General features: G+C 33.8%; 2 protein-coding genes across 5 annotated transcripts; both read right to left on the minus strand.

Annotated features, from left to right (window-relative positions):
• Positions 1 to 5,945: 5,945 nt before the first annotated feature.
• Positions 5,946 to 9,203, minus strand: LOC141707640 (uncharacterized). Its single transcript, XM_074510924.1, has 2 exons — positions 6,618 to 9,203; positions 5,946 to 6,269 (listed from the first exon to the last, which is right to left on the minus strand). Exons 1-2 carry the CDS (start codon positions 7,720 to 7,722, stop codon positions 6,235 to 6,237), a joined length of 1,140 nt encoding a protein of 379 aa, XP_074367025.1. The 5' UTR covers positions 7,723 to 9,203; the 3' UTR covers positions 5,946 to 6,234.
• Positions 9,204 to 9,369: 166 nt separating this feature from the next.
• Positions 9,370 to 14,219, minus strand: LOC141707638 (thioredoxin-like fold domain-containing protein MRL7 homolog, chloroplastic). 4 transcript variants are annotated; one of them, XM_074510923.1, is made up of 5 exons: positions 14,111 to 14,219; positions 12,999 to 13,844; positions 10,212 to 10,296; positions 9,944 to 10,055; positions 9,370 to 9,844 (listed from the first exon to the last, which is right to left on the minus strand). In XM_074510923.1, exons 2-5 carry the CDS (start codon positions 13,712 to 13,714, stop codon positions 9,765 to 9,767), a joined length of 993 nt encoding a protein of 330 aa, XP_074367024.1. In that variant the 5' UTR covers positions 13,715 to 13,844; positions 14,111 to 14,219; the 3' UTR covers positions 9,370 to 9,764. The 4 variants fall into 4 exon arrangements, with proteins under 4 accessions (XP_074367024.1, XP_074367022.1, XP_074367021.1 ...); XM_074510921.1 differs by lacking the exons at positions 9,370 to 9,844; positions 9,944 to 10,055; positions 10,212 to 10,296 and adding an exon at positions 11,452 to 12,260; XM_074510920.1 differs by lacking the exons at positions 9,370 to 9,844; positions 9,944 to 10,055; positions 10,212 to 10,296 and adding an exon at positions 11,452 to 12,260 and having other exon boundaries at positions 14,014 to 14,154.
• Between the last annotated feature and the right edge of the window lie 9,788 nt (positions 14,220 to 24,007).

Below are 24,007 nucleotides of genomic sequence, written 5' to 3' on the forward strand. Positions count from 1 at the left end.
GCAGGAATGAACTTACAGGTGATAGTTACAATAACCGAGGGTGTGAGGTGGAATGAGAATCTCCGGGCAGGTTCCGCGGTTTTGTTGAGAAAGAAGGAAACTGAACAGTCCGAGCTCCAAATCAACAAATCCACCGGAAAACAAAAAGCCAAAATGCTTATACGCTTCAAAAAAATGGAATATATATATATATATATATAAACAATATATGCATAAAATAAAATGCATTTATAAATGACAATAAACAAAAAACATTGTTTTTCTTTCTTTTTTAGTACACACATTTTACTTCTATTTTAAGTTTACAATTATTTTTGTTTTCTTGCTTGTTTTTTTTCTTATCGTCTTTTTCATTTTATACCCCTATCCGATCACTAACTTCATTCAGGTACCGAAGCAAAATCCCAAGTTTCAAAGCGCAAAAGTGAAGAAGTAGAAAAACACAAATCTAAAAATATTGCGCAAACTGGGAGGGGGACAAATGTTGGACCAAGACAATACGGTTCAAATAAGTTTTAATTAGGATAATTGTGAAACATAATGTAAAGCCCAAGAAGGCCCATTTTGTAAGAAAAAACTCATTTGGGACTTAGTATAAATATAAGACAGCAAGCTCATTTGAGAGGTTTGCAAATTAAAGTAAAGAGATCATCTCCTAAAATTATAGTCTTAATAATATAATAATATTGTAGACCTGTCATAACAAATTAGAGTTTCTAATCTCTCAATCTTAAGTTAATGCTAAAGTGAAAGTAAAATGAAATAAATATCCAGTTGTTTTTCTCGTCCGTTCTTCATTACTTTGCTTTAATTTGATCTGTTTCTTTGCGTTTAAAAAGAAAAACCCTAATCTGAGGTGGTCTATTTTCCCCTACGTACATATAAATATAAGTAGTTCAGTAAAATTTTATACATGATAAGTGCTAATACGTGATTTTGAATTTTTCTATTTAACTCTTCCATTAATGGTATAAATGGCTTTTGACATAATTATCATAACGGAAAGCAAATTATAGTTAAATGACTCCATAAAAACTCACAAAATCCCCCGCGCTTCGGGGATGCCCTTTTGCAGTTAAGTGGCAAGATTGGAAATGAGTATCAACTTTATTGTCTACTTATGTTGCTCTCTCACCCCCTATCTCTTTTGCCATTAGAAAAACACTCTGCAGCTTCTTGACGATCACAATTAATTTTGAATTATTTTTGCAAATCGTTTCCAAGATAATTTCAATCACTAACTCGTTATTGTAGTTTTTGTCAACATCTGTGTCTTCTTCTATTTTATTTGACTAGTTTATACCCGTGCAATGCACGGACTAGTTTAAAAAATTTATATGTATAACTTTTTCTTGAAATTTATTTTTTTAAATAAATTATATTTATTAAATTAGCATTATGATTTAATATTTTAATTTTAATATTAATAATACATACATAAATTATAATTGAACATTTAGATATTAACCCATAATAATAGAAATAATTTTTAATGATCCTATATATTTAAGTATTAGTGTTTTTATTATTTTAACTTGTAATGTATTATTAAATATCTTTCTGTTATTAGTAATTTAAAATTAAAAAATATTAAAATTTTATTGTTTTTACTCAATATAGTGGTATATTAGACGTGACAATTTTATTAATTTTTCTAAATAAACTATTTTTTTAAATTATTTACAACTAAATTATTTCATTTATGACTTTTACAAAATTAATGATTTGAATATATCTAAATATATATATATTTTATATTATTTTGTTAGAAATTTTGATTTGTGATTAATATTTTAATATAAATATTAAGAACATATGTGTTTAAAAATTTATAATATAAAAATTTCATGTCTAAACTTCAATATGATATAATTTTCATAACTGATTATTGTATTTCTATAATAAAAATTAATTTAATATTAATACTGTACAAAATAAATTTTAACATGTCATGCAATATGTTTTATAAATTACTTTTTATTTATTTTTAATTTCAATCACGCATATGGATGTAAATAATATAAAATTTGCTATAGTGTTTTCACACCTATTATGATTTTTTTCATTTGTTTTTTCGTCTTTTTTAATCTTTAATTGAATGTTTATTTGTTGTTAATATCTGACGTATTAAATAAATAATGTAATTTATTTTTATATTTTTTGTTTATATATTTGTTTTTTATTTGTTCATTTGGTTCTAAAGTTTTTTGATATTTATGTAAAAATTTTATCTAAAATAATTACATATTATAAATGATTAGAATGAGTTTAATTGAACAAACTACATCTTTATCTGTATTATGTAAGTTCATGGGGAAAACTACTTTAAAAAATTTGAGTAGCTTTTTTTTTCTATACTTTGAACTTAGGTACAAGTAAAACCAAGCGCGTGTGAAAAGGATTAATTTTTAAATGATTTTATTAACCCTAACAAACCAAACCATCTAACTCTATAGTTTTAACTACCTTACACTAATTATATATATAATATAATCACAGTAGATAGTGTGCCTAGTTTGTTTAGTTTTTGTCAAAATATTCTGTTCGTTTTAGGAATTCAAAAGTAACATATTGTTCTTAGTAGATTTTATTTAAATTAAATTGCATTCGACGGGTTGAATAATATGATGACCTGAGTTTTTAATGTGCATAACTTTCAAAAGACACAAGTTTTGATTCTTTTGCTTATGTTGAACATGATTACATATTTACATTAGATGACCGGATATTTTTCCGGTTAATGGTCAACACAATGGCAATTGGGATGAAAATACTAACTTATAAGAATTTTAAGGTTTTTGGCTTGCTCATTCTCACAAATTGCAGCTACTCTAACTTGTTGGGAATGATTTTCAATGAACTTAGTTTGAAATCAGAAACAACCTTAATGAACATCGAATCAAGCCAAACAAGGAAATCCTCCTTTTTTAAACTTTTTATTGATCATCATGTAAATTACATAGAGCTGGTGAAATGACAATTGATGATGTATGTTTTGAGCTTGCAAATATGTCACATAGTGAATTGATCACTCAATTCATACTTTTACTCAAATGAGCACACTAATGTATCATCATTTCTAAATAATGAATTACAAGTCTCAGAAAACTTAGTATTAAGTACAGAGAGTTCTATTAAACAAAAGTAAGAACAATTCAGAAGAAGAAGATTCTTATTAACTAAGCTAAAACTCTCTCTCTGTATATAATTCTCTAACTAACTTCTAACAAACATTTCCCTCCATTTTGTGTGTTTGGCTTTTTCTCTTATTGACTTTGACTTTCACTCGTTGACTGATCTTTTTTATATGTCTGAGTATACTTAACATCCCCCCTCAAGTTAGAAGGTCTAAACATGTTGCAGACTCCTATCTTGGAGAGTAAAAACTGCAGCTGAGAAGAAGACAAGGACTTAGTAAATAAGTCTGTTGGTTGATCAGAAGTAGATACTTGATGAGTAACTATAAAGCCTTGTTTAAGTTTCTGGCGAACCAAATGACAATCAATTTTAATGTGCTTGGTACGCTCATGAAAAACAGAATTAGAAGCAATGTGTAAGGCAGATTGATTGTCACTATACAAGGAAACTGGAGTGAGAGATGGGATGTATAACTCTTTGAACAAAGAAAGGAGCCATGTAATTTCACAGCAAGCATCTGCCATGGCTCGATACTCTGCCTTAGCAGTAAACCGGGAGACAGTGTGTTGACGTTTACATTTCCAAGAAATCAGCGAAGCACCCAGAGTAACACAAAAGCCAGTAATAGTCTGTCTGGTTTGTTTACAACTTCCCCAGTCAACGTCGGCATACACTCTAAGATCAAACATAGAGGAACTGGATAGAAGAATACCCTGGCCACAGGTATGTTTCAGATACCTAACCAACTTAAGAGCAGCCTGCCAATTAATCTCTTGAGGTTTATGCATAAACTGAGCCAAGTTATGTACAGGATAGGACAGATCAGGCCAAGTAATAGTAAGATAGATAAGACGACCAACCAATCTCCTATATGCAGAAATATCAATAAGAAATGGTGACTCAGATTCTGCAGTGAGATTATGATTTTGATCCAAGAAAACCTGAGCAGATTTAGCCTCCAGAAATCCTACATCTCGAATAATATCTAAAGTGTACTTATGTTGATTAAGATAGATACCTACACTGGACCGTGCTATTTCAATCCCCAAGAAATATTTCAAGTTACCCAAGTCCTTAATTTTGAACTTACTGGCCAGAAACACTGTTACTTGAGACATCAAATATTTATTATTACCAGTAAGAACCATATCATCCACATACACCAGTAACAGAACAATACTAGTATGCTTCTTGAGAACAAATAGACTGGAATCACTACAGGTCTGTGTAAAGCCAAACTGCAAAAGAGCTTCTGATAAAGTAATAAACCACTCTCTTGGTGTTTGTCTAAGACCATAAAGAGATTTAAGTAATCTGCACACCAGTTGAGCATGAGGATATTTTTGTAAAATATCAGAACAAATCTGATATCCTGGAGGGATTGACATATACACTTCTTCATGTAAAGAACCATGAAGAAATGCATTAGTTACATCCAATTGAGTTAGAGACCAATTCTGCATAGCAGTAAGAGCTAAGATAACCCTGAAAGTTGTCATTTTAGCAACAGGGGCAAAGGTATCAAAAAAATCCAAACCCTCAGTTTGAGTGAAACCTTGAGCCACTAATCTAGCCTTATATCTATCTATTTGACCATCATGTAAGTATTTAATCTTATATAGCCATTTACAACCAACAACCTTTTTATTTGGAGGTAAATGGACAACTGCCCAAGTCTTATTTGCTTCTAAAGCTGCAAGTTCAATGTTCATTGCAGTGCACCATTCAGGAGATTGAGATGCTTTAGTAAAGGTATGAGGTTCAGGAATTTTAGTAATGTTGGCAAGAAAAGCATTATAGGGTGGTGTAAACTGAGAGTAAGACAACGCATTAGTAATGGCATGGCTGGATTTAGATGGAGGAAGAAGCTTGTCAGGTAAGCCTACAAAATCTTGAAATTTAGCAGGAAGTTGTCTAGATCTGTGAGGCATAACAGGAGGTTGTGAAACAATAATAGGCTGAGTAGAGGAAGAAGAGTATGTGTCTGGAGAATTATTACTAGTGATATCATCTATACCAGACAATGCTGGAACAGTTTCAGACTCTTCTGTGGATAAACACTGATCATAGTTTGAATTATCCAACACAGTTAGAGGATCTGAATCAAACGAAGAAGATGTATTGATGAAAAGAGTAGAGGGTGCAGAAACAGCTATATTCTGAAATGGAAATTGATTTTCAACAAACTGAACATCTCTGGAAATACATACTTATTTTGTATTTAAATTCAAAATTTTATAACCCTTTTTGGCATATGGATATCCTAGAAAGACCCCTTTGACACATCTAGGAGCAAACTTGTCAGCAGATTGAGGAACCACAGTAGCATAGCATAGACATTCAAAGACTCTCAAATTACGATAATCAGGTTTCTTGTGAAATAAAACCTCATAAGGAGTTAATCCTTTAAGACCTGGAGTTGGAGTTCTATTGATTTGATAACAGGCTGTAAGAACACAATCGCCCCAAAGTGATATAGGAAGAGAAACATGAAATCTCAATGCTCTGGCTATATTTAAAAGATGCCTATGTTTTCATTCAACAATACCATTCTGTTGAGGTGAATAGGTACATGTAGTCTGATGAATAATTCCATATGAGGTAAACAAAGACTGAACTTTATGATTAACAAATTATGTCCCATTGTCAGATCTAAATGACTTGATAATCACATTAAACTGATTGTTGATGGTTATAACAAATTCAGACAACAGTGTGTGAACAACTGATTTATCAGATAACAAGAATAACCAAGTAGCCCTGGATTTGTCATCAACCAGAGTTAAAAAGTAAGTATAGTTACCATTTATTTTGACCTTGTAAGGTCCCCACAGATCCATATGCACAAGATCAAACACATGTTCACTACAAGAATCACTAGAAGGAAATGGATTTCTTATTTGTTTAGAAAAATGACAACTGTCACATTCACGTGACAAGCTAGATTTATAAGAAAAAGGAAACAATCTAAGAACAGAAGGAGAAACATGACCAGTTTTGACATGCCAGAGATCTGTGGAAGTAGATGAAAGCACAACAGATGAAGCAAGAGGGTGAAGCTGACCACTGTTGAGAATATAGAGTCCATTAGCAGCTTTACCAATCTCTAGGTCCCTCATCAAGGTAAGGTCCTGAAGATAACATGAGTTATTATGAAAAATAACAGATGATTCAGTATGGGACAGAAGTTGAGAAACTGACAGTAAGTTGAAATGAAACTGACAGTAAGTTGAAATGAAACTGAGGTACACACAACACATTATGTAGTGTGAGAGATGGTGATAGTACTATAGAACCTTTATGAGTAATCTCAGCTGTATTACCATTAGCTAAGTGAAGTGATTGAGAAGTGCAGACAATAATATCTTGAAGTAAGTGTTTATATGGTGTAACATGATCAGTTGCACCAGTATCTATAATCCATTCAGTATCATTATGCGGAAAGTCTTGTACATGACTAGCAAAATGAAAGAGAGTACCTGCAAACTGGGTACTGTTCACAGAAGAATAAGGACTCCCATCTTGACTAGTAGTAGTTCTCATAGAATTCTGCAGCTGTTTACATTGACCTTCAGAAAACTGAAACTGTGCTGTATTCTGAACATCACATTCAGTGGCAGACACTCCATTTGAAGCATTCTCTTGAGTTTGAGATTGAGCAGCAATTGTAGTTCTTGATGTCAGATGCTTAGGTTTAGGCTTTGGTTTACCATGCATCTTGTGCCAAACAGGATAACCATGCAGACAGAAACACTTATCCTTAACATGCCCAGTCATATGACAATATTCACAATACACTGGAGTATCAGCTGTATTTTTCTTGAAAGGTTTGCCCTGAAACCTGCTCTTTACTTGCATAGTCATAGATTCAGTGGTAACCAATGATCCACTGATACCTCTTTGATTTTCATCTTGCAATAGCATTGAGTAACACTGACTTAGAGTAGGTAGAGGTTGCATAAGCAGAATTTGGCCTCGTATTCCATTAAAACTATCGTTGAGACCCATGAGAAACTGAGTAAGCTGTATAGAATCCTCATGTGCATCCAACTTAGCATTAACAGTATAAGTGCATTTAGCACAAATACATCTAGGAGTAGAAGTAAGACATTGCAATTCATCATGAATTGTCTTAAACTGTGTAAAGTAAGCGGAGATGCCGAGAGAACCTTGAGTAAGACGAGATATCTCCTTTCTAAGACTAAAAAGTTTTGGAACATTTGTTTGTGCATATCGTACTCGAAGATCATCCCATATAGCCTTAGCAGATCTCATATACACAATACTATTGCGGATATTAGCTGTAATTGAGTTCAACAACCAGGAAGTAACCATATTGTTGCATCGTGTCCAGTAAACACTCAGAGATGTATTAGATGCAGGTTGAGCATATGTGCCATCTACAAAACCTAGCTTCAACTTTGAAGACAAAGCAATCTCCATAGATCTATGCCATTGACTGTAGTTATTCTCATCAAGTATGACTGTTGTTAAAACCATTCCAGGATTATCTGATGGATGCAGATAATATGGATGATTGGCATCCAACAAAGTAGCAATAGATGATCCATCAGTTGCAGACATTTTATCAAACAGTTTATGTGCAGTAAAAAGAAAATTACATAGAAGATGATAGCTCTACTCATTATCACCGTAATAACCTCTAAATGAGACAATACTAGTAGCAAAAGAAATGCTTATCTATTTGGAAGCACACCACAATGCGATTGATGAACAAATCATTTTGTTTGTTTGGCTTTTTCTCTTGTTGACTTTGACTTTCACTCGTTGACTGATCCTTTGTATATGTCTGAGTATACTTAACAAAATACAGATGGCTCTCATCCTCAATTATTACTCATGACAGCAGTAGTAAAGCAAATAAAGACATTGTTGCAAATTACATGACTTAGTTTATGCACAAATGATGAACGTATTGACTGAGGCACTTGTAGAAAAAAAGTGATAGAAATCAACAAAGATGCGGTCATAACATACAAGCAAAATCAACATGTGCCGGAGTCTCAAATATGTAAGGACAAGAAAACATTGCAGATGGTTCTAAGCTAATGCCATTAATTACAATTTTCAGTTCAACGTGCAACTAAAAGAAACTACAAATGCAACTTAAAGAAACCAAAAAACTTAAAATTCTAAATGTAACTATATGTGCAACTCAAAGAAACCTTAACTGCAAATAAAAACCTCAGCTTCATTTGCAACTCAAACGAACCTCAACTGCAACTTCATTTGAAAGATGAACTAAAACTACTTCTGACTGCAAGTAGTAATTCCCAGAAAATAGTTTGGAATAGGTAGAAGAAGGCAAACTAGTGTATTGTATTTATGTTTAACAACCAAAGAACATCACATTCACATATATTTTAGCATTTCAAATTAATCATCCAAAAAATAATTACATATTGCGTACTAATCACTGATTGTTTGTCTAGGCCACGAGCAACATATATTTAAAATTCGGTCACTTGAGAGGAACTTCAATGCATTTTAGGTAGGAAATCGGTGTTCTCCCCCTTGGCTTATTTAGTTTTAGATTTTTAGCACAATAAGAAATTACGGTTTATACTTTATAATTGGAAATCAAGGGCATATAGTTTCCTTTTAGCATAAATTTTGATTCTTATTAAGTACTGAAGTTTCGGCTACAGATTTCAATGGAATCATCAAATAAATCAAACAATAAGAACCACAAAGACTTAGAAGAGGCTATATGTGGCAACTTCAACTTGCCAAATTCAAAAAAATTAAAAAATTAAAACAAAATAGAGCGCGTTTTCCTCAACTTTATCTATCTATCCGAATCACACTACCTTTTCTCGTGAATGAGGTGGAACAGCCGAGAGATGATGCTCTGTTGTCCACAGAAGTAGTCTTATATTAACTTTATATCTGATCTGGTACATAAAATTGAAATACCGGGTTGCTATTTTTTGTATGAATTGGTGGGGATAAGCTGGTATGGTATGTCATTCATAAATACAATTAACATAACAAATTTTGGGGTAAAAAAGGAAGGTCTTCAAGTCAAGATGCAGAAAGTTTATACCTGCGAAATGAAAACACCAAATAGACTGGGAATTTAGCAGAACTAATCAGGAAAAATGAAGTACACAGTTTTGAGAGAGCTGTGTCAATTTGCCCAAGATTATGCAATATATATACCGAGAGAGATTCCAATTCTTAAGTATAAGCATCAATCAATAACTAATATACTAAACTGGCACAAAAACCAATTTATGCATGCTACATGTCATGAGCTTAAACCCACAAGTAGAGAATCGTATGGAGAAAGATCTCGTCAGTTAACAACTAATTAATAGAAACAACAATTCTATTTCTCAGACACAGCAGACTTGCATTACGTTTCAGAATTTAAAGTTTACAACAAATTTCAGGTGCAACAAATTTGGATATCCTCAGACAAGCAGGTAAGTCGCTTAGCAATGATGCCTTTATTGTGAATTTGAATAAACAATCCTTTATAAGGATATCACTTGAATGCTGCAGTTGATGGGTTAGTAATTAAATGTGTAGGGTGCTTCCAGTCAGCTACTAAATTTCAAGACATGTTGTTACCTTTAACAACTAAACTGGCCACAGGCAGATCAGGTCATGCACGAAGGCTTTTTTGCTTTATAATAAAAGTGTGCTATCATCTGAACCAACTCATCTGCTGTGCGAAACTCTGCATATTGAGTTCAAGGTAAAAATGGAAACAAGTACCTAGGGGAATAGTTATGACTATGATACTATATAAATTAAGATAAGAAGTAGAGATTCTTACCTTTCTCCCTATACAGAATCCTATTTCCCCGCAAGAACAATACTTGTGGTCCTTCTTTGACCTTAAGAGCATATGCCATGTCTCTCTCAATGTTGATGTCAACCTTGACTGCCTGTTAATAAAACTCTAGAAATATTAAGGATACATATAGGTCAAAAATTCATGTGTGCAATTTAATATCAAATGTCAAACCAATGGATAGATTTTCACAATGAAAGCAAAGATTTGGGTAAAAATAAACACAAACATGGAGAAAGTAATTATATACCCGAGGAGGCAATCGATCTTTGGCTCTCCAGTACACCTTAGTGGCCTTCTCTAGCTCCTTTAAAACCTTCCAATTATCAGTTGCCCTATAAACAACAAAATAAATATGAGCACATCCAGATATATGATATATTTGAAAACTTAACCTGCTATACATTAACTTAGTTTGATATATTTGAAAACTTAACCTGCTATACACCCAGATGGTACAAAATACTCCAACCATATAAAGAACTACATATTCATTCACAACAAGCCACCCCAGTTATATATAGCTACAATTTATGAACTGTGTATTATACAATATTACATTCGAAGATAGAGTTATCGCCACCATATCTAAGGTTCAAGACTTGGACCGCTAAAGTTCGAATTATAGATATACAGGTTAAAAAGCACCTAAAGCTTCAGATCATCCCAACTCTTCATTTCCCAAATTGAACGTCACTCAAATTTTAAAATCAAATATGAATGAATGGAGTGGACCAGCTTAAAAAACGGTCTTCACAATTTCTAATCATGAACAAGTAAAAATTAAGCAATTCTTTAGAAATATATAATTCAGACCCATATACACAACTAAGTACCAACTACATTTGTAAGCACTATCAACAACATTTATTTGACACCTGCCATATTATTTAGTCAACATGTCTGGACATTTCTAAACCAATACCCCTCTGTAAGTAGGTCTAGTCCAAGGGAAGCCTTTCCCACACAGATACAAGCATCATCTGAATCACCTTTTTTATGAGCAAAATCAAGTTGTACAATAAATGGTACAAAAATATACTAAGAAACTAACCCCTAATCTCGAAGCAAAAAAATAAAATAGGTATAATAATTAAGTAAAACATATATATTGCTTAAATTTACTGATTCTTTGTTCTTTATGTCATTGTGTTTCATTGGCTTCTTCATGTTTCCCTTTAAGCTACATACAGCTTTCCAATTTAGTTCAACTGCATCTCATATGTCACATGGTGAGTGTTACTTAAATACAGTATGCCAGTTATAAAGACGCGAGGCCTATAAATATTATTCTTGTAACTGAAAGATTTACAAGTATCCACAGTTCAATGACTGGTTTAAATATAGAGGAGTAAACAAAAGGCGAGATTGCAGGAGATTGTGATAAAGGAAGTCATAAGAATTTACCTGTTGTATCTTTCAAAGACAAGGACAATTAAAGGACTGGGATGGAAAGCAAATGTCTCCCACTCTAGACAGTTGATCTCCTTCACCCAGTTATCATCAATCTCTCCTTCCCAGTCGATCTCAACACCATCTTCACCCACTACATTTTTTATTGCGTGCTTCTCAAAGTAATCAGAAGCCCTGATTCCCCAACCTACATCAGCATCAAGCGGCCAATCTGGATTATCCTCCTCGATCAGGATTGGAACCTTCACCAATTGGAAGAACATAACTCTTCTTAGGGGGAAAATTCGATTCCGCAGTCTTCAACATGTTATGGAGTTCAGGCAGGCTGACATCCAGCTTATTCATGTGAAAGTTCACAACAAACTGCGAGAACGAACTCGGAAGTGATTGCAAGACCAAGTCTAGGCTCACCTCCCCATCCATGGCAAAACCAAGTTGTCCAAGACGTTCAATCAAATTGATCATCTTAAGTACATGGTCATTCACAGATGATCCCTCAGACATCCTACAACCGAACAGTTCCTTCGATATCTCATATCGAGCTGTCCTCCCTGCCACATCATACAACTCTTGTAGATGCATAAGGATAGTGTGAGCATCCATATGCTCATGTTGCTTATGTAGCTCAATGTTAATGGAAGCTAGCATGATGCATTGAGCAACATTTGCATCATCTATCCACTTACGATACACAATATGTTCATCATTATGTGCATCGCTAGCAGGTTCAGTAGACTTAGGTGAGTCAAGCACATATTCCAGCTTCTCAACCATGAGAACAATTCTCAAGTTTCGAAGCCAGTCAGCAAAATTAGGACCAGTCAACTTGTGAGCATCTAGTATACTCCAGAGTGATAGTGCAGAAGACATAACGAATATAGTAAATCTGTAAATGATGAACATATTATTTAAAATCAAATTTTAAAATCAAATATGAATGAATGGAGTGGACCAGCTTAAAAAACGGTCTTCACAATTTCTAATCATGAACAAGTAAAAATTAAGCAATTCTTTAGAAATATATAATTCAGACCCATATACACAACTAAGTACCAACTACATTTGTAAGCACTATCAACAACATTTATTTGACACCTGCCATATTATTTAGTCAACATGTCTGGACATTTCTAAACCAATACCCCTCTGTAAGTAGGTCTAGTCCAAGGGAAGCCTTTCCCACACAGATACAAGCATCATCTGAATCACCTTTTTTATGAGCAAAATCAAGTTGTACAATAAATGGTACAAAAATATACTAAGAAACTAACCCCTAATCTCGAAGCAAAAAAATAAAATAGGTATAATAATTAAGTAAAACATATATATTGCTTAAATTTACTGATTCTTTGTTCTTTATGTCATTGTGTTTCATTGGCTTCTTCATGTTTCCCTTTAAGCTACATACAGCTTTCCAATTTAGTTCAACTGCATCTCATACGTCACATGGTGAGTGTTACTTAAATACAGTATGCCAGTTATAAAGACGCGAGGCCTATAAATATTATTCTTGTAACTGAAAGATTTACAAGTATCCACAGTTCAATGACTGGTTTAAATATAGAGGAGTAAACAAAAGGCGAGATTGCAGGAGATTGTGATAAAGGAAGTCATAAGAATTTACCTGTTGTATCTTTCAAAGACAAGGACAATTAAAGGACTGGGATGGAAAGCAAATGTCTCCCACTCTAGACAGTTGATCTCCTTCACCCAGTTATCATCAATCTCTCCTTCCCAGTCGATCTCAACACCATCTTCACCCACTACATTTTTTATTGCGTGCTTCTCAAAGTAATCAGAAGCCCTGATTCCCCAACCTACATCAGCATCAAGCGGCCAATCTGGATTATCCTCCTCGACCACCATTTTTTTTGACTTTACGCTCTCTTCATTTCCCTCATAAGCATCATCACTTTCAACAGAATCATCAATCTTTTCCTTCATAATCTGTTCTTTATCCATCATAACTTCTGAATTCTGCTCCCTAATGGATGCAAATGTCCGTTCCAGAGAATCTCGCATAAAATCTTCAACTGCAGCTGCTTCACTTCTTCGACCACGCCTTGGTTTCTTGGGAATTGTCGATGGGAACACTTTACTATCAGACTCCTCTTTCACTTGATTTTGTGAAGCTCCACTTCGCTGATGCTGTGGAATCTCTTTAGGCTTTGAATGAGGGCCATTATGACTGTGTTCGGGTTTCAAATCCGACTTCTTGGAACTAACGCTTAATCTCACATTGTTACGAATGTGATTACTTTTCAAAGAAGGGCTGATGCAGGGATACAGTGTTGAGCAAGAATTAAAGCGAAGGTACGGCTTTACAGCAGAAAGATACATTTTGCCTTAAATAAACTGAATGAAAAATTTATTTTAAACATCTTTACAACAACATGGTAAAAATTTTGGTTACAAGAAATAGGTCAGACAAACAAGCAAATCCTTTCTGGTCCAGCAGAATACAATAACCCTGTTTCAAAAAAATATTAGAGTCATGATAACTTCAATAATTTAGTAAAAACAAAAATGGATGATCCATACAGTCAAAACATCAAACATATGGTGGGCAAGTAAAAAACCTGTCCACGTGAAATAAAGTTGAACTAAAGAACGAACAGAAAACATAACGTGAATCTTACTAGGTTTATGAGTTTGCTAACTGAAGATATATATATATATATGCACGTATACTTGTTGAATTTTGGTTTTTTTCTTTTAATGTCTTGCAAGAAGTACCTGTGCTCGAGTTGGTAAAGATTATGTGATGCGGGTAGATATTTGGACTCCCGCTCTCTGTCACAAATACTTTTCGCATATGTATCGGACACGTTTGTCGATCCACGTTTTTTATTGTTAATATGTTTAATTTTGTATTAGTATTAAATATAAAAACTTCACTGTATTAAAGTACTCGTAAACACGAATACAACAAAATCACTCATAAATATGTTTGATCTTATAGATTAACAATAAATTAATAGTCAATCGCTTAACGTGAACAGTGACAAAAGTCAAAATGAGAAACGTATTGTGGTACGGAGGGAGTAATAATTAACCAGCATGCTAACCGTGTTAAACACGAGTGAGCCGTTATAATACTTGTCCACAATCATTTTGGACGTTAAATGTTAAATCAAAAAAAATTGAAATATATTTATGATTTTAACTTGAAATACACAGAGTTTCGAAATGATATTCTTGATATAATATTAAGTATTTTTACGATATTTTTAGTGTGTTAAATATTGAACTGATCACTGAAATGAAGCCTATATATCGTTTTGTTCGCCGCTCTCAACAAGTTATCATTTGCAGTCACTTAAGGTGGTCTAATTATCAGTTTTTTAGCTTTTAATTTTAAAAATAGGAATAAATATATTTAAAAATTAAAAAATAAGAAAAAATATGGTCATTAAAGTAATATACAAAATTTTGTTCTTGGATCTTATCATGAAAAAGGACAAAAAAGGTTACTTTTATTTTTAAAAAAAAATTGGTATAGGTTTTATTAGAAAATAAAATGTATAATATTTAATAATTTATTTGAAGTGTAGCAAAAATATCACTCGAAACAGCTAATACCCAATGATTATTTATACCTTTTAGTGATGAAATATTTTGGAGTATTCAATTTTATTCTTTTCAGTCTTTGATGATTCTGGTTATGATAGATATTTTGGATAGATGTAATCTTTGAGTTAAAGATTTGTCGATACTGATTATAGTTTGTGTAGGTCCAATATTTATGGGTGTACGGTAGTTGAAACTTGTTGTATTGGGAATTGACAATACATCCATCCAACTTCATTCATATCGTATTAAAGTTTCCGTACAAGATTGTTATATTAATGGCGACCACATGTAGTTAACAATATATGTAGGTCGCATCACATGAGATATGTATTTGAGAATATGTTATAATGATAACTATGTTGATATGGGTTATACATGAATTATTTTCTAGTATAAGGATTAATATATCATTATTTTGATCGTTGATGACTTTTACTCGTGAATGATTTCAACCTTTCTCTATATACTAATTCAATAATAATATTTACTTATTTTTCAAAAATATTTTTATAAATTCGACTCAATTGTCATAACTATTTGTTTACATTTAAAAATCCCTTTAGAATTTTATGAAGTAATCTATGACATTTGTGTAATTAATATAATTATATTTTTATAAATATTATAGAATGGATCCAATAAAATAATATAATTTAGTGTATTTATAATTATATATATATATATTAATTATTTTAATTTAAATATATGTTATCATTAATAAATTAGGATAAAATATATGAATTGAAATATTGTATATATTTCATCGTAAATATATAATACTTAACTTCAATTTAATTAACCATGCTTCCTATGTGTATTTAACGAAATATTACATGTATGTTAATTAAAAAATATTATATAATAATATGATACTGTTAGTCCCAAAGTATCGTAGAAGGGGGGGTTGAATACGATACCTACAATCTTTTTGATTCGTTTACAAGTTCTTCGTTGAAAGTATGGAATCAAATTGGACACAAAACAATTCGAGGAATATATCATTTTATTAATAAAATCCTTGAGGTTGCTACAATCTAATCAATAAATTGATTAGCTACAATAAATTCAACAACATAATAATATATTTACAAGCTTAATAAATGAGGTGCTTTAATGGAGCTCCCGTAAATATTCTGTTGAAAGCTGAAGAAGATAACTGAAATGAATTCAATTTATTTAGCTGATAATGTAGTCTTACAAATTCATTGAACATGTGGCATTATTGTGTCCACACAATCCTTTGATTTTGCTGTAAATAAATCACTGAATATCACAACTCTTCTATGGCGACCCGTAACCTTGTATTGTTCTATGGCGACTGTTAAAGCTCTATGGCGATCAGGTAAATCCCCATGGACTTGAAGTCCTATGGCGACCAGGAAAAGCCCTATGGAGACCAGGTGAATCCTTGTGGTCTTGAAGCCCTATGGCAACCATGTAACTACTGTGTCCTCTTATATGGCGATCAGACTCTATGACGACCAATGGTGCCTTAGAGATTCTCTATGGCGACCACTGTGGTGCCTTAGAGTAATTCTCTATGATGACCAGTTATGTGGCGACCATAGAGTCTACTTGCAGTAGTATACACTTCTATGGCGACCATAGTGAAAAATATTTTGCCTTAGAATGTTCTTGCTTTTGTTTAACCATTCTTCATTGTATCAACATTTTCTTCTGTAACTGAATCATAATTCCTTCTTGAATACTGATGTTTGGTGCACTGGTCTGGTTCACAAACAACTAGCAATGAGAGAACCTAATTCAGTTTATCTTGTGTTTCTGAGCTGATACAGATTTTTAAATATCCATTGCTTCTTTCACTGAACCCTTGATCTGTAACACTTGAAATCAATTCTTGTAACTGATGCTTAAAGTCCTTTGATGTCTTATTCTTCGTGACTGCTTGAACATGTTAATGAACTTCTTCCCATGATCTGTTTTGAGGACTTAAAGAGTCAATTGCATCTTTTGGTTCTTTGTGTTTATCTTGTCTTCATCTGTAGGGTTCCTGTGCTTCACAGTTTAATATTGTTTATCTTTTTCTGTTTTCATGTTGAGTTATAATTCCTCGATTACATGTTACATTATATTATGCTTTACAATCTCCCATATTTGATTGTTAGAGTTTGACAAGCAAATCCCTAAGGATAACTCAACTGATAAAAATAAGAAAAAGTACAACCTCAAAATAGATAAAGATATTAACTGCATTCTGGATTACATATTCAATTTCATATTCCTTTAAGTTACAAGTTACAAAGGAGTGTTCCTATATCCTAAACATATATATTCTATTTCTTCTTTATCCTTGTTCTTTTCTGCTTCCTTCTCCTTCTTGAGTCTGATCAGATTTTATCTTAGTGACTTTCTTCTTAGGATCTGAAGGTTTTAGAGGGGATTCTTTCAGCTCATTCAATCTAGCTTGCACACAATCACGAGCTTCTATTTCAAGCGCATTGACTGGAGGTGGATTGTTCAGCTCATGAAGCATTATCTCATGATATTTGACTTTGGTGCATTTAGAAACAAGATCAAACAATAGTGATGATTTTCTGGACATTACGAAGACTATTATCCTTTTTGGATGTCCTCTTACTCTTTTAATGTCATTGATTGATTCTTCTTCCATCACTTCATCAAGTATCTTAATAATAGGAATTAAAACAACCTTGTCCTCCTTGCATGTGGATAGTTTGACATCCATCAAGGCTTGCTCTATTGAGTCTGATTCACTTGTCCTGAAGTCTTTAATTCTGATCTTGCATTTGTTTATTTTGAAGACTAGCTCCCCTTCACTGTTAGTGCTGATTATGGGTTCGTTGCCTTTCAGAAGATTAATTTCTGATTGTCCATTAATAAACACCATCTCATGATACGCTCTTGTAACCTTCTTCATGTCCTTCTCTGTATCTCTGATCATTTTATCATTGAGCCTATAAGCATACAGAACTTCAGCAGCTTTATGATCTGCCTCTGATCTTTTGACACATAGAGCTTCCAGTTTAGCTCTTTTGCTTCTGAGTTAACTTTCCAGGAAATTAAGTTGTAGAAAATGAATGGTTTTTATGTGTTGGTCAGATATGGTGACGTTTTGCATCTTTTCACCCGCAAATACTTTGATCACGAATGGATACATAAAGGCTTGAGGGGATACATCCATCATCATTCTCTAAAATTTGTCTCTGAAATATTCGTTCTCATTTGATTTCAACCATGGGATTTTTGAGGCTAAGACAAACAGTTCAATAATGTTCAACTTCTTCAGCACACTGGTAGACACCTTCATCTGTAGACCATCTCTGTGATTGATAGTGATCTTCCATCCATTATTTAGAATGTTCACAGTAGTTCCCATAATTATTTTGTTGAACTGATCATAGAACTCATGGATATTTTCATATTCTTTTCTGTAATTCTCCACAGTTCTTAACAGATTGGAGTTACCAGGGTCTGAATAGTGATATGTTTCCGGTTGGTCCATTTTCTTCTTTATTTCTTCCCATTTGTTTCCTTTCCTGTTAGCTTGAAGATATGCTTCTCTTGCTTCTCTGTTCTCCCTTCTTTGAATGGCTCTCTGAATTCTTTCTCTTGATCTTTCCAGTTTTTCTTGAATCTCTATATAAGAGCGATTGATTTTCTCTGGCAATCCATAGAATAAACAGTCGTCTGAGAAGCCATCTTCATCTTCAAACTCTTTTTCCTCATTAATGATCTTTCTTTCTTCCATAACCACTTCTTCAAATCTTGGCTCACACTGTAACAACCCCAGATCCGGGGTCGGGGATCCGGGTCGCCACAGTCTTTCTTTCCACAATATCACTTAACTTAATTAATAATAAATAACCTCATGCTGTGACCCCACACTAACACACACCACAACACGTTATAGTCTCAGAGATGAAATTGAAATAAGTACAAGTCCTTGAATCCACAATTTAAAAGTTATTACAACCCAAAATGATTACTTGATAAGTTTATAGTTAATTGCCATTATCTGCCACAAGTTATAATTATACATAATTGATTCCCAAAAGTAGAATGCCTGATCTACAGATAGATCTACCTCTGCAGCTATAGCAGCTACGATATCAACGGGAAGACGCGGGACGCTTCCCATGCACTTGCGCTGGGTCTACTTGAGTCTGACCATCTTTCCTAACTGTTGTTGTGTGATGAAGAAATGAAGCAAGAGTGAGCATTACAGCTCGCAAGATAATATATAGTGTAAACAATAATGCAAGTATCTAAATGGATAACTTACTAGAACCCTTTATCAAGTGTAAGGTAATTACTTACTGGATATAAGCTTAAAGGAAGGTGAAGTTACCAATTACTTCACTCTACTTATACCATTTTAGAAAACTACTTGAACTACCACTGTTCAAAGTATAATAGGTTTCAAAAGGTCATCCCATAGATGAGACCACAAGTTAAGACTTGAATAGATTCAATCTTTGAAATATTATTGAATGAAAGAAAGTTACAAGATACTTTATTAAGTCCCGATATATATATATCCACATATATATCTCTTATATATTTCCTGGAAACCTCTGTCATGTAAAGTATGAACAGAGTTTATAATATCCAATGAATTTTGGAAAGAAAAGAATTTTGACATAAACCCGATATCTTGCTGATCAGGCAAAGATACCAATAAGTAACCTTTTCTACTAGTAGATGGATGAATCCCCCACCGGTCATCACCCTGGCCTCATTAGGACCTTGTGTTGGACCGCCACCCGGCCTCTTACGCGTTGATGGGCTGTCACCCAGCCACTTACACTTTGATAGACCGTACTGAAGGGTTTTTAGCACATAAACGCAGCGAAAACGTAAATTTAAATCTTAAAAAAAAAACCGAAACCCTCCGCAGGATTCATGAGAAAAATGATATTTAATTCGTAGTTCAGTATGTTTACCTTAAGAAGCTTTACGTTAATGGAAAGATGGAGGTCTTTAATGGCGATCCAAAAACGATGAACGGAGATCCTTAGCAGCTGCTCCTCAAGTGTGAAGCACTACACCGGTATCCACCAAGAAAATGATGTACTGAAGGAGGAGGAGATGGAGAGAATTAGGATTTTGTAAATCTTTTTGGTTGAGGCAAAAATAGGGTTTATAATAGAATATTTATAGGCAAAATTTTCAGCTGAAAATTTTCCCATAAAATATTATTATTATTAACCCTTTATTATTCTCACTAATAATTAAAACACCTTTTAATTATTAATCCTTTTTCTAAACTCTTTAGAAATAATTCTCTCACTTGATTTAATTTCCAAAAATTAAATTCTTAATTAATAATATCAAGAATCTTTTCTTAATTAATTTATAATCAATTAAATCTCATTTAATCAATTATTAAATTTGCCAATTAATTATTTATTTCATAAATAAATAATTATCAGCCATTATTAATTAATTCCTCCACCATTAAATCATTCTCTTTTATGGTGTGACCCTGTAGGTTCAATATTAAGCCGGTAGTAGAAATAAATAATAATAAAACTATTTTATCATTATTTATATAAATTCTCAAATTCATTAAATATGATTAATTAATTAATCATATTTATTCTACATCATGAGCGATACTTCTCAGCATATCGCGACTATCCGGATAATACGAATTCACTACTTAGAATACCAAGAACCTATTCAGTGAGTAGATATCGTATAATTAATTCCTTCTACCCTGCAATGTCACGATTAAATATAAGGCATGGAACTTGTGTCAAGTCTATCTTATTTAATCACTTGCTTTCTCATTCGCTATGTTTGTTTTATTTAATGTAAATTAGAAACTCCTTTCTAATTTCATTCACTCTGGCCAGAGATTCCTGAACTAACATAAGTGGATCAGCATTGAACATTCTCTTCCTACACTGAAAGGGGTAGATCCTTTATTGATCATACACTATCTTCGTGTACAAATTCCTATACCCAGTAAAGCCCTTATAATTGTCCCTTGAGACTAAGAACTAAACCAAAGCATAGTTCAGTGTACACAAGATGACTATGATGACCTCAAGTCTAAGGATACTTGTACAACTATCACTATGTGAACAACTGCTGACACGTGAGTGAACTCCATCAGTTGTTCAGCTGTGTGAGTCATGTTCAGTGAACTTATTCTATAATAAGCACCTACATACTAGCTATAATGTCACCACACAAATGTCTATGAGAACAGACATCCTTCATAATAAAGCAAGCATAGTATGTACCGATCTTTGCGGATTATTAATTACCAGTTAGTAATCCTACGACCAGGAACTATTTAAGTTTAGAGTTATCATCTTTTAGGTCTCATTATTATGATCTCATCACAATCCATAAAAAGCTTTACTCTAAACTGTAGTATATCTTTTTTAAACATTTAAATAGATAGAGCCCGCAATAAAAACAAAACAAGCCTTTTATTAATATCAATGAAATCAAAACAGATTACATAAAAGTTATTCCTAAATCCTCATACATGATTGGACTTAGGACATATCTCTTTCAATCTCCCATTTGTACTAAAGCCAATCACTCTGGTATCTAATACCCATCTTGTCTTTATGACGATCAAAGTGACTTTGAGAAAGTGGCTTTGTGAGTGGGTCTGCTACGTTGTTATGTGTGTCAACTCTCTTGACGTCTCATCTTTCAATACAATACAAGAAATGTTACCACGCTCCCACTAACCTTTTTGTAGACACATGGTTCATCTATGTTTTTGATAAAACCAAACTCTTTGATTGTCTCATCAAAATGGATGTTCCATCTACGAGAAGCTTGCTTTAAACCATATATGGTTCGTAGTAGCTTACACACTAGGTGTTCATTTCCCTTGGAAAGAAAACCCTCTGGCTGTGTCATATACACTTCCTCTTCAAGTTTCCCATTGAGGAAGGCCGTTTTCACGTCCATTTGCCAGATCTCATAGTCGTAGTAAGCAGCAATCGCAAGCAAAATCCGAATTGTTTTTAACAGGGCTACAGGCAAAAAAGTTTCATCAAAGTTAATCCCTTGCCTTTGTCTGAATCCTTTTGCCACGAGCCTGGCCTTATAGGTCTCCACCTGCCCATCTGCTCCAATCTTTCTTTTGTATACCCACTAGCACCCAATAGGCTTAACACCTTCAGGCGCCTTAACCAGAGTCCATACTTGGTTGGTATACATAGATTCCATTTCGGATTTCATGGCACTATGCCATTTCTCTGAGTCAACACTACTCATAGCCTCATTATAGGTCACAGGGTCGTCATCATCAATGATTGACAACTCATTGTCATTCTCAATGACAAAGCCATAATACCTCTCAGGTTGGCGAGACACTCTCCCTGTCCTACGAATGGGCTGTTCCACAGAAGGTTGTTCAGTCTGAACATGTGTTTCCACTTGATCCATAGTAGTTTGTGCTTATTGAACTTCATCAAGTTCAATTTTGCTCCCACTGTTTCCTTCAAGGATAAACTGCTTTTCCAAGAAGGTAGCATGTCTGGAGACAAACACCCGATGATCGGTGTAAAAGTAATACCCTAAAGTCTCTTTAGGATATCCCACAAAATTACATTTTACAGATCGAGATTCCAGCTTATCTGGGTCAACTTTCTTGACATAAGCTGGACATCCCCAAATCTTAACGTGTTTAAGACTCAGTTTCCTTTCTTTCCATATCTCATATGGGGTTTGAGGAACAGATTTGGAAGGCACCTTATTCAGTAAATATGCTGAGGTTTCCCGATGCATAACCCCACAGGAATACTGGAAGATTCACATAACTCATCATGGACCGAACCATGTCTAACAAATTTCAATTTCTCCTTTCAGATACCCCATTCAACTGTGGAGTATATGGAGGAGTCCACTGGGAGACTATACCATTTTCTTTGAGATAAGCTAGAAACTCTCCATTCAAGTATTCACCACCTCGATCTGATCGAAGAGTTATAATACTATGTTTGGTTTGTTTCTCCACTTCATACTTATATTCTTTAAACTTTTCAAAGGCTTCAGACTTGTGTTTCATCTAATACACATATCTGAATCTAGATCGATCATCTATGAAAGCAATGAAGTATGAAAATTCACCCATGGATTGCGTAGACATTGGTTCACATACATCTGTGTGTACCAATCCTAGCAAATCTGCAGCCCTCTCTCCATGTCCACTAAATGGAGATTTGGTCATTTTACCCAATAGACAAGACTCGCATGTAGGATATGATTCAAAATCAAAGGGGTCAAGTAACCCTTCCTTATGCAATGTCCGCAGTCTATTTTCACTAATATGACCAAGTCCGCAGTGCCACAAGAAAGTGAGATTTTCATCATCCCTTTTTCTTTTATTAGTATGTTCAATTTGTAGTAAATTATGCTCTACGTCACATACATACAGACCATTGTTTAAAATACCACTTCCATAAAGAACGTTATCTCTAAGAATTGAACATTTATTATTCTGAATAACAAACGAAAATCCAACCAAGTTTAACATGGAATAGAAATAATATTCCTCACACTCGAGGGAACAAAATAGCAATTATTTAGAACAATAGTCTTGCCCGTATGCATATGTAAATGAAATGATCCTACAGCTTCAGCAGCAACTTTTGCTCCATTTCTCATCCATATAATCACCTCCTCTTCTTCAAGAGTCCTACTTCTCTTTAGTCCCTGCAACGAATTACAAATATGAGAACCACAGGCGGTATCTAATACCCAAGTAGAAATTTGACTTGGTGACATATTAACTTCGGTCATGAACATACCTGAATCAGAAGCGGTAGTCTCACTACCCTTCTTCTTCTTCAATTCTGCAAGGTAAACCTTGCAGTTCCTCTTCCAGTGCCCCACCTTGTTACAGTAAAAGCAAACAGCTTTGCTCTTAGGGTCTTCAGCTTTTGGTGGAACCGGCTTTTTCTCACCTACTTTCTTCTTCTTGGAAGGGTTCTTCTTCCTTTTCTTAGGATTGGAACCCTCACCAATTAGAAGAACATAACTCTTCTTAGGGGGAAAATTCGATTCCGTAGTCTTCAACATGTTGTGGAGTTCAGGAAGGCTGGC

The sequence above is a fragment of the Apium graveolens genome, chromosome 2 (assembly GCF_009905375.1).
Source record: "Apium graveolens cultivar Ventura chromosome 2, ASM990537v1, whole genome shotgun sequence".
Lineage (NCBI taxonomy): Eukaryota > Viridiplantae > Streptophyta > Magnoliopsida > Apiales > Apiaceae > Apium > Apium graveolens.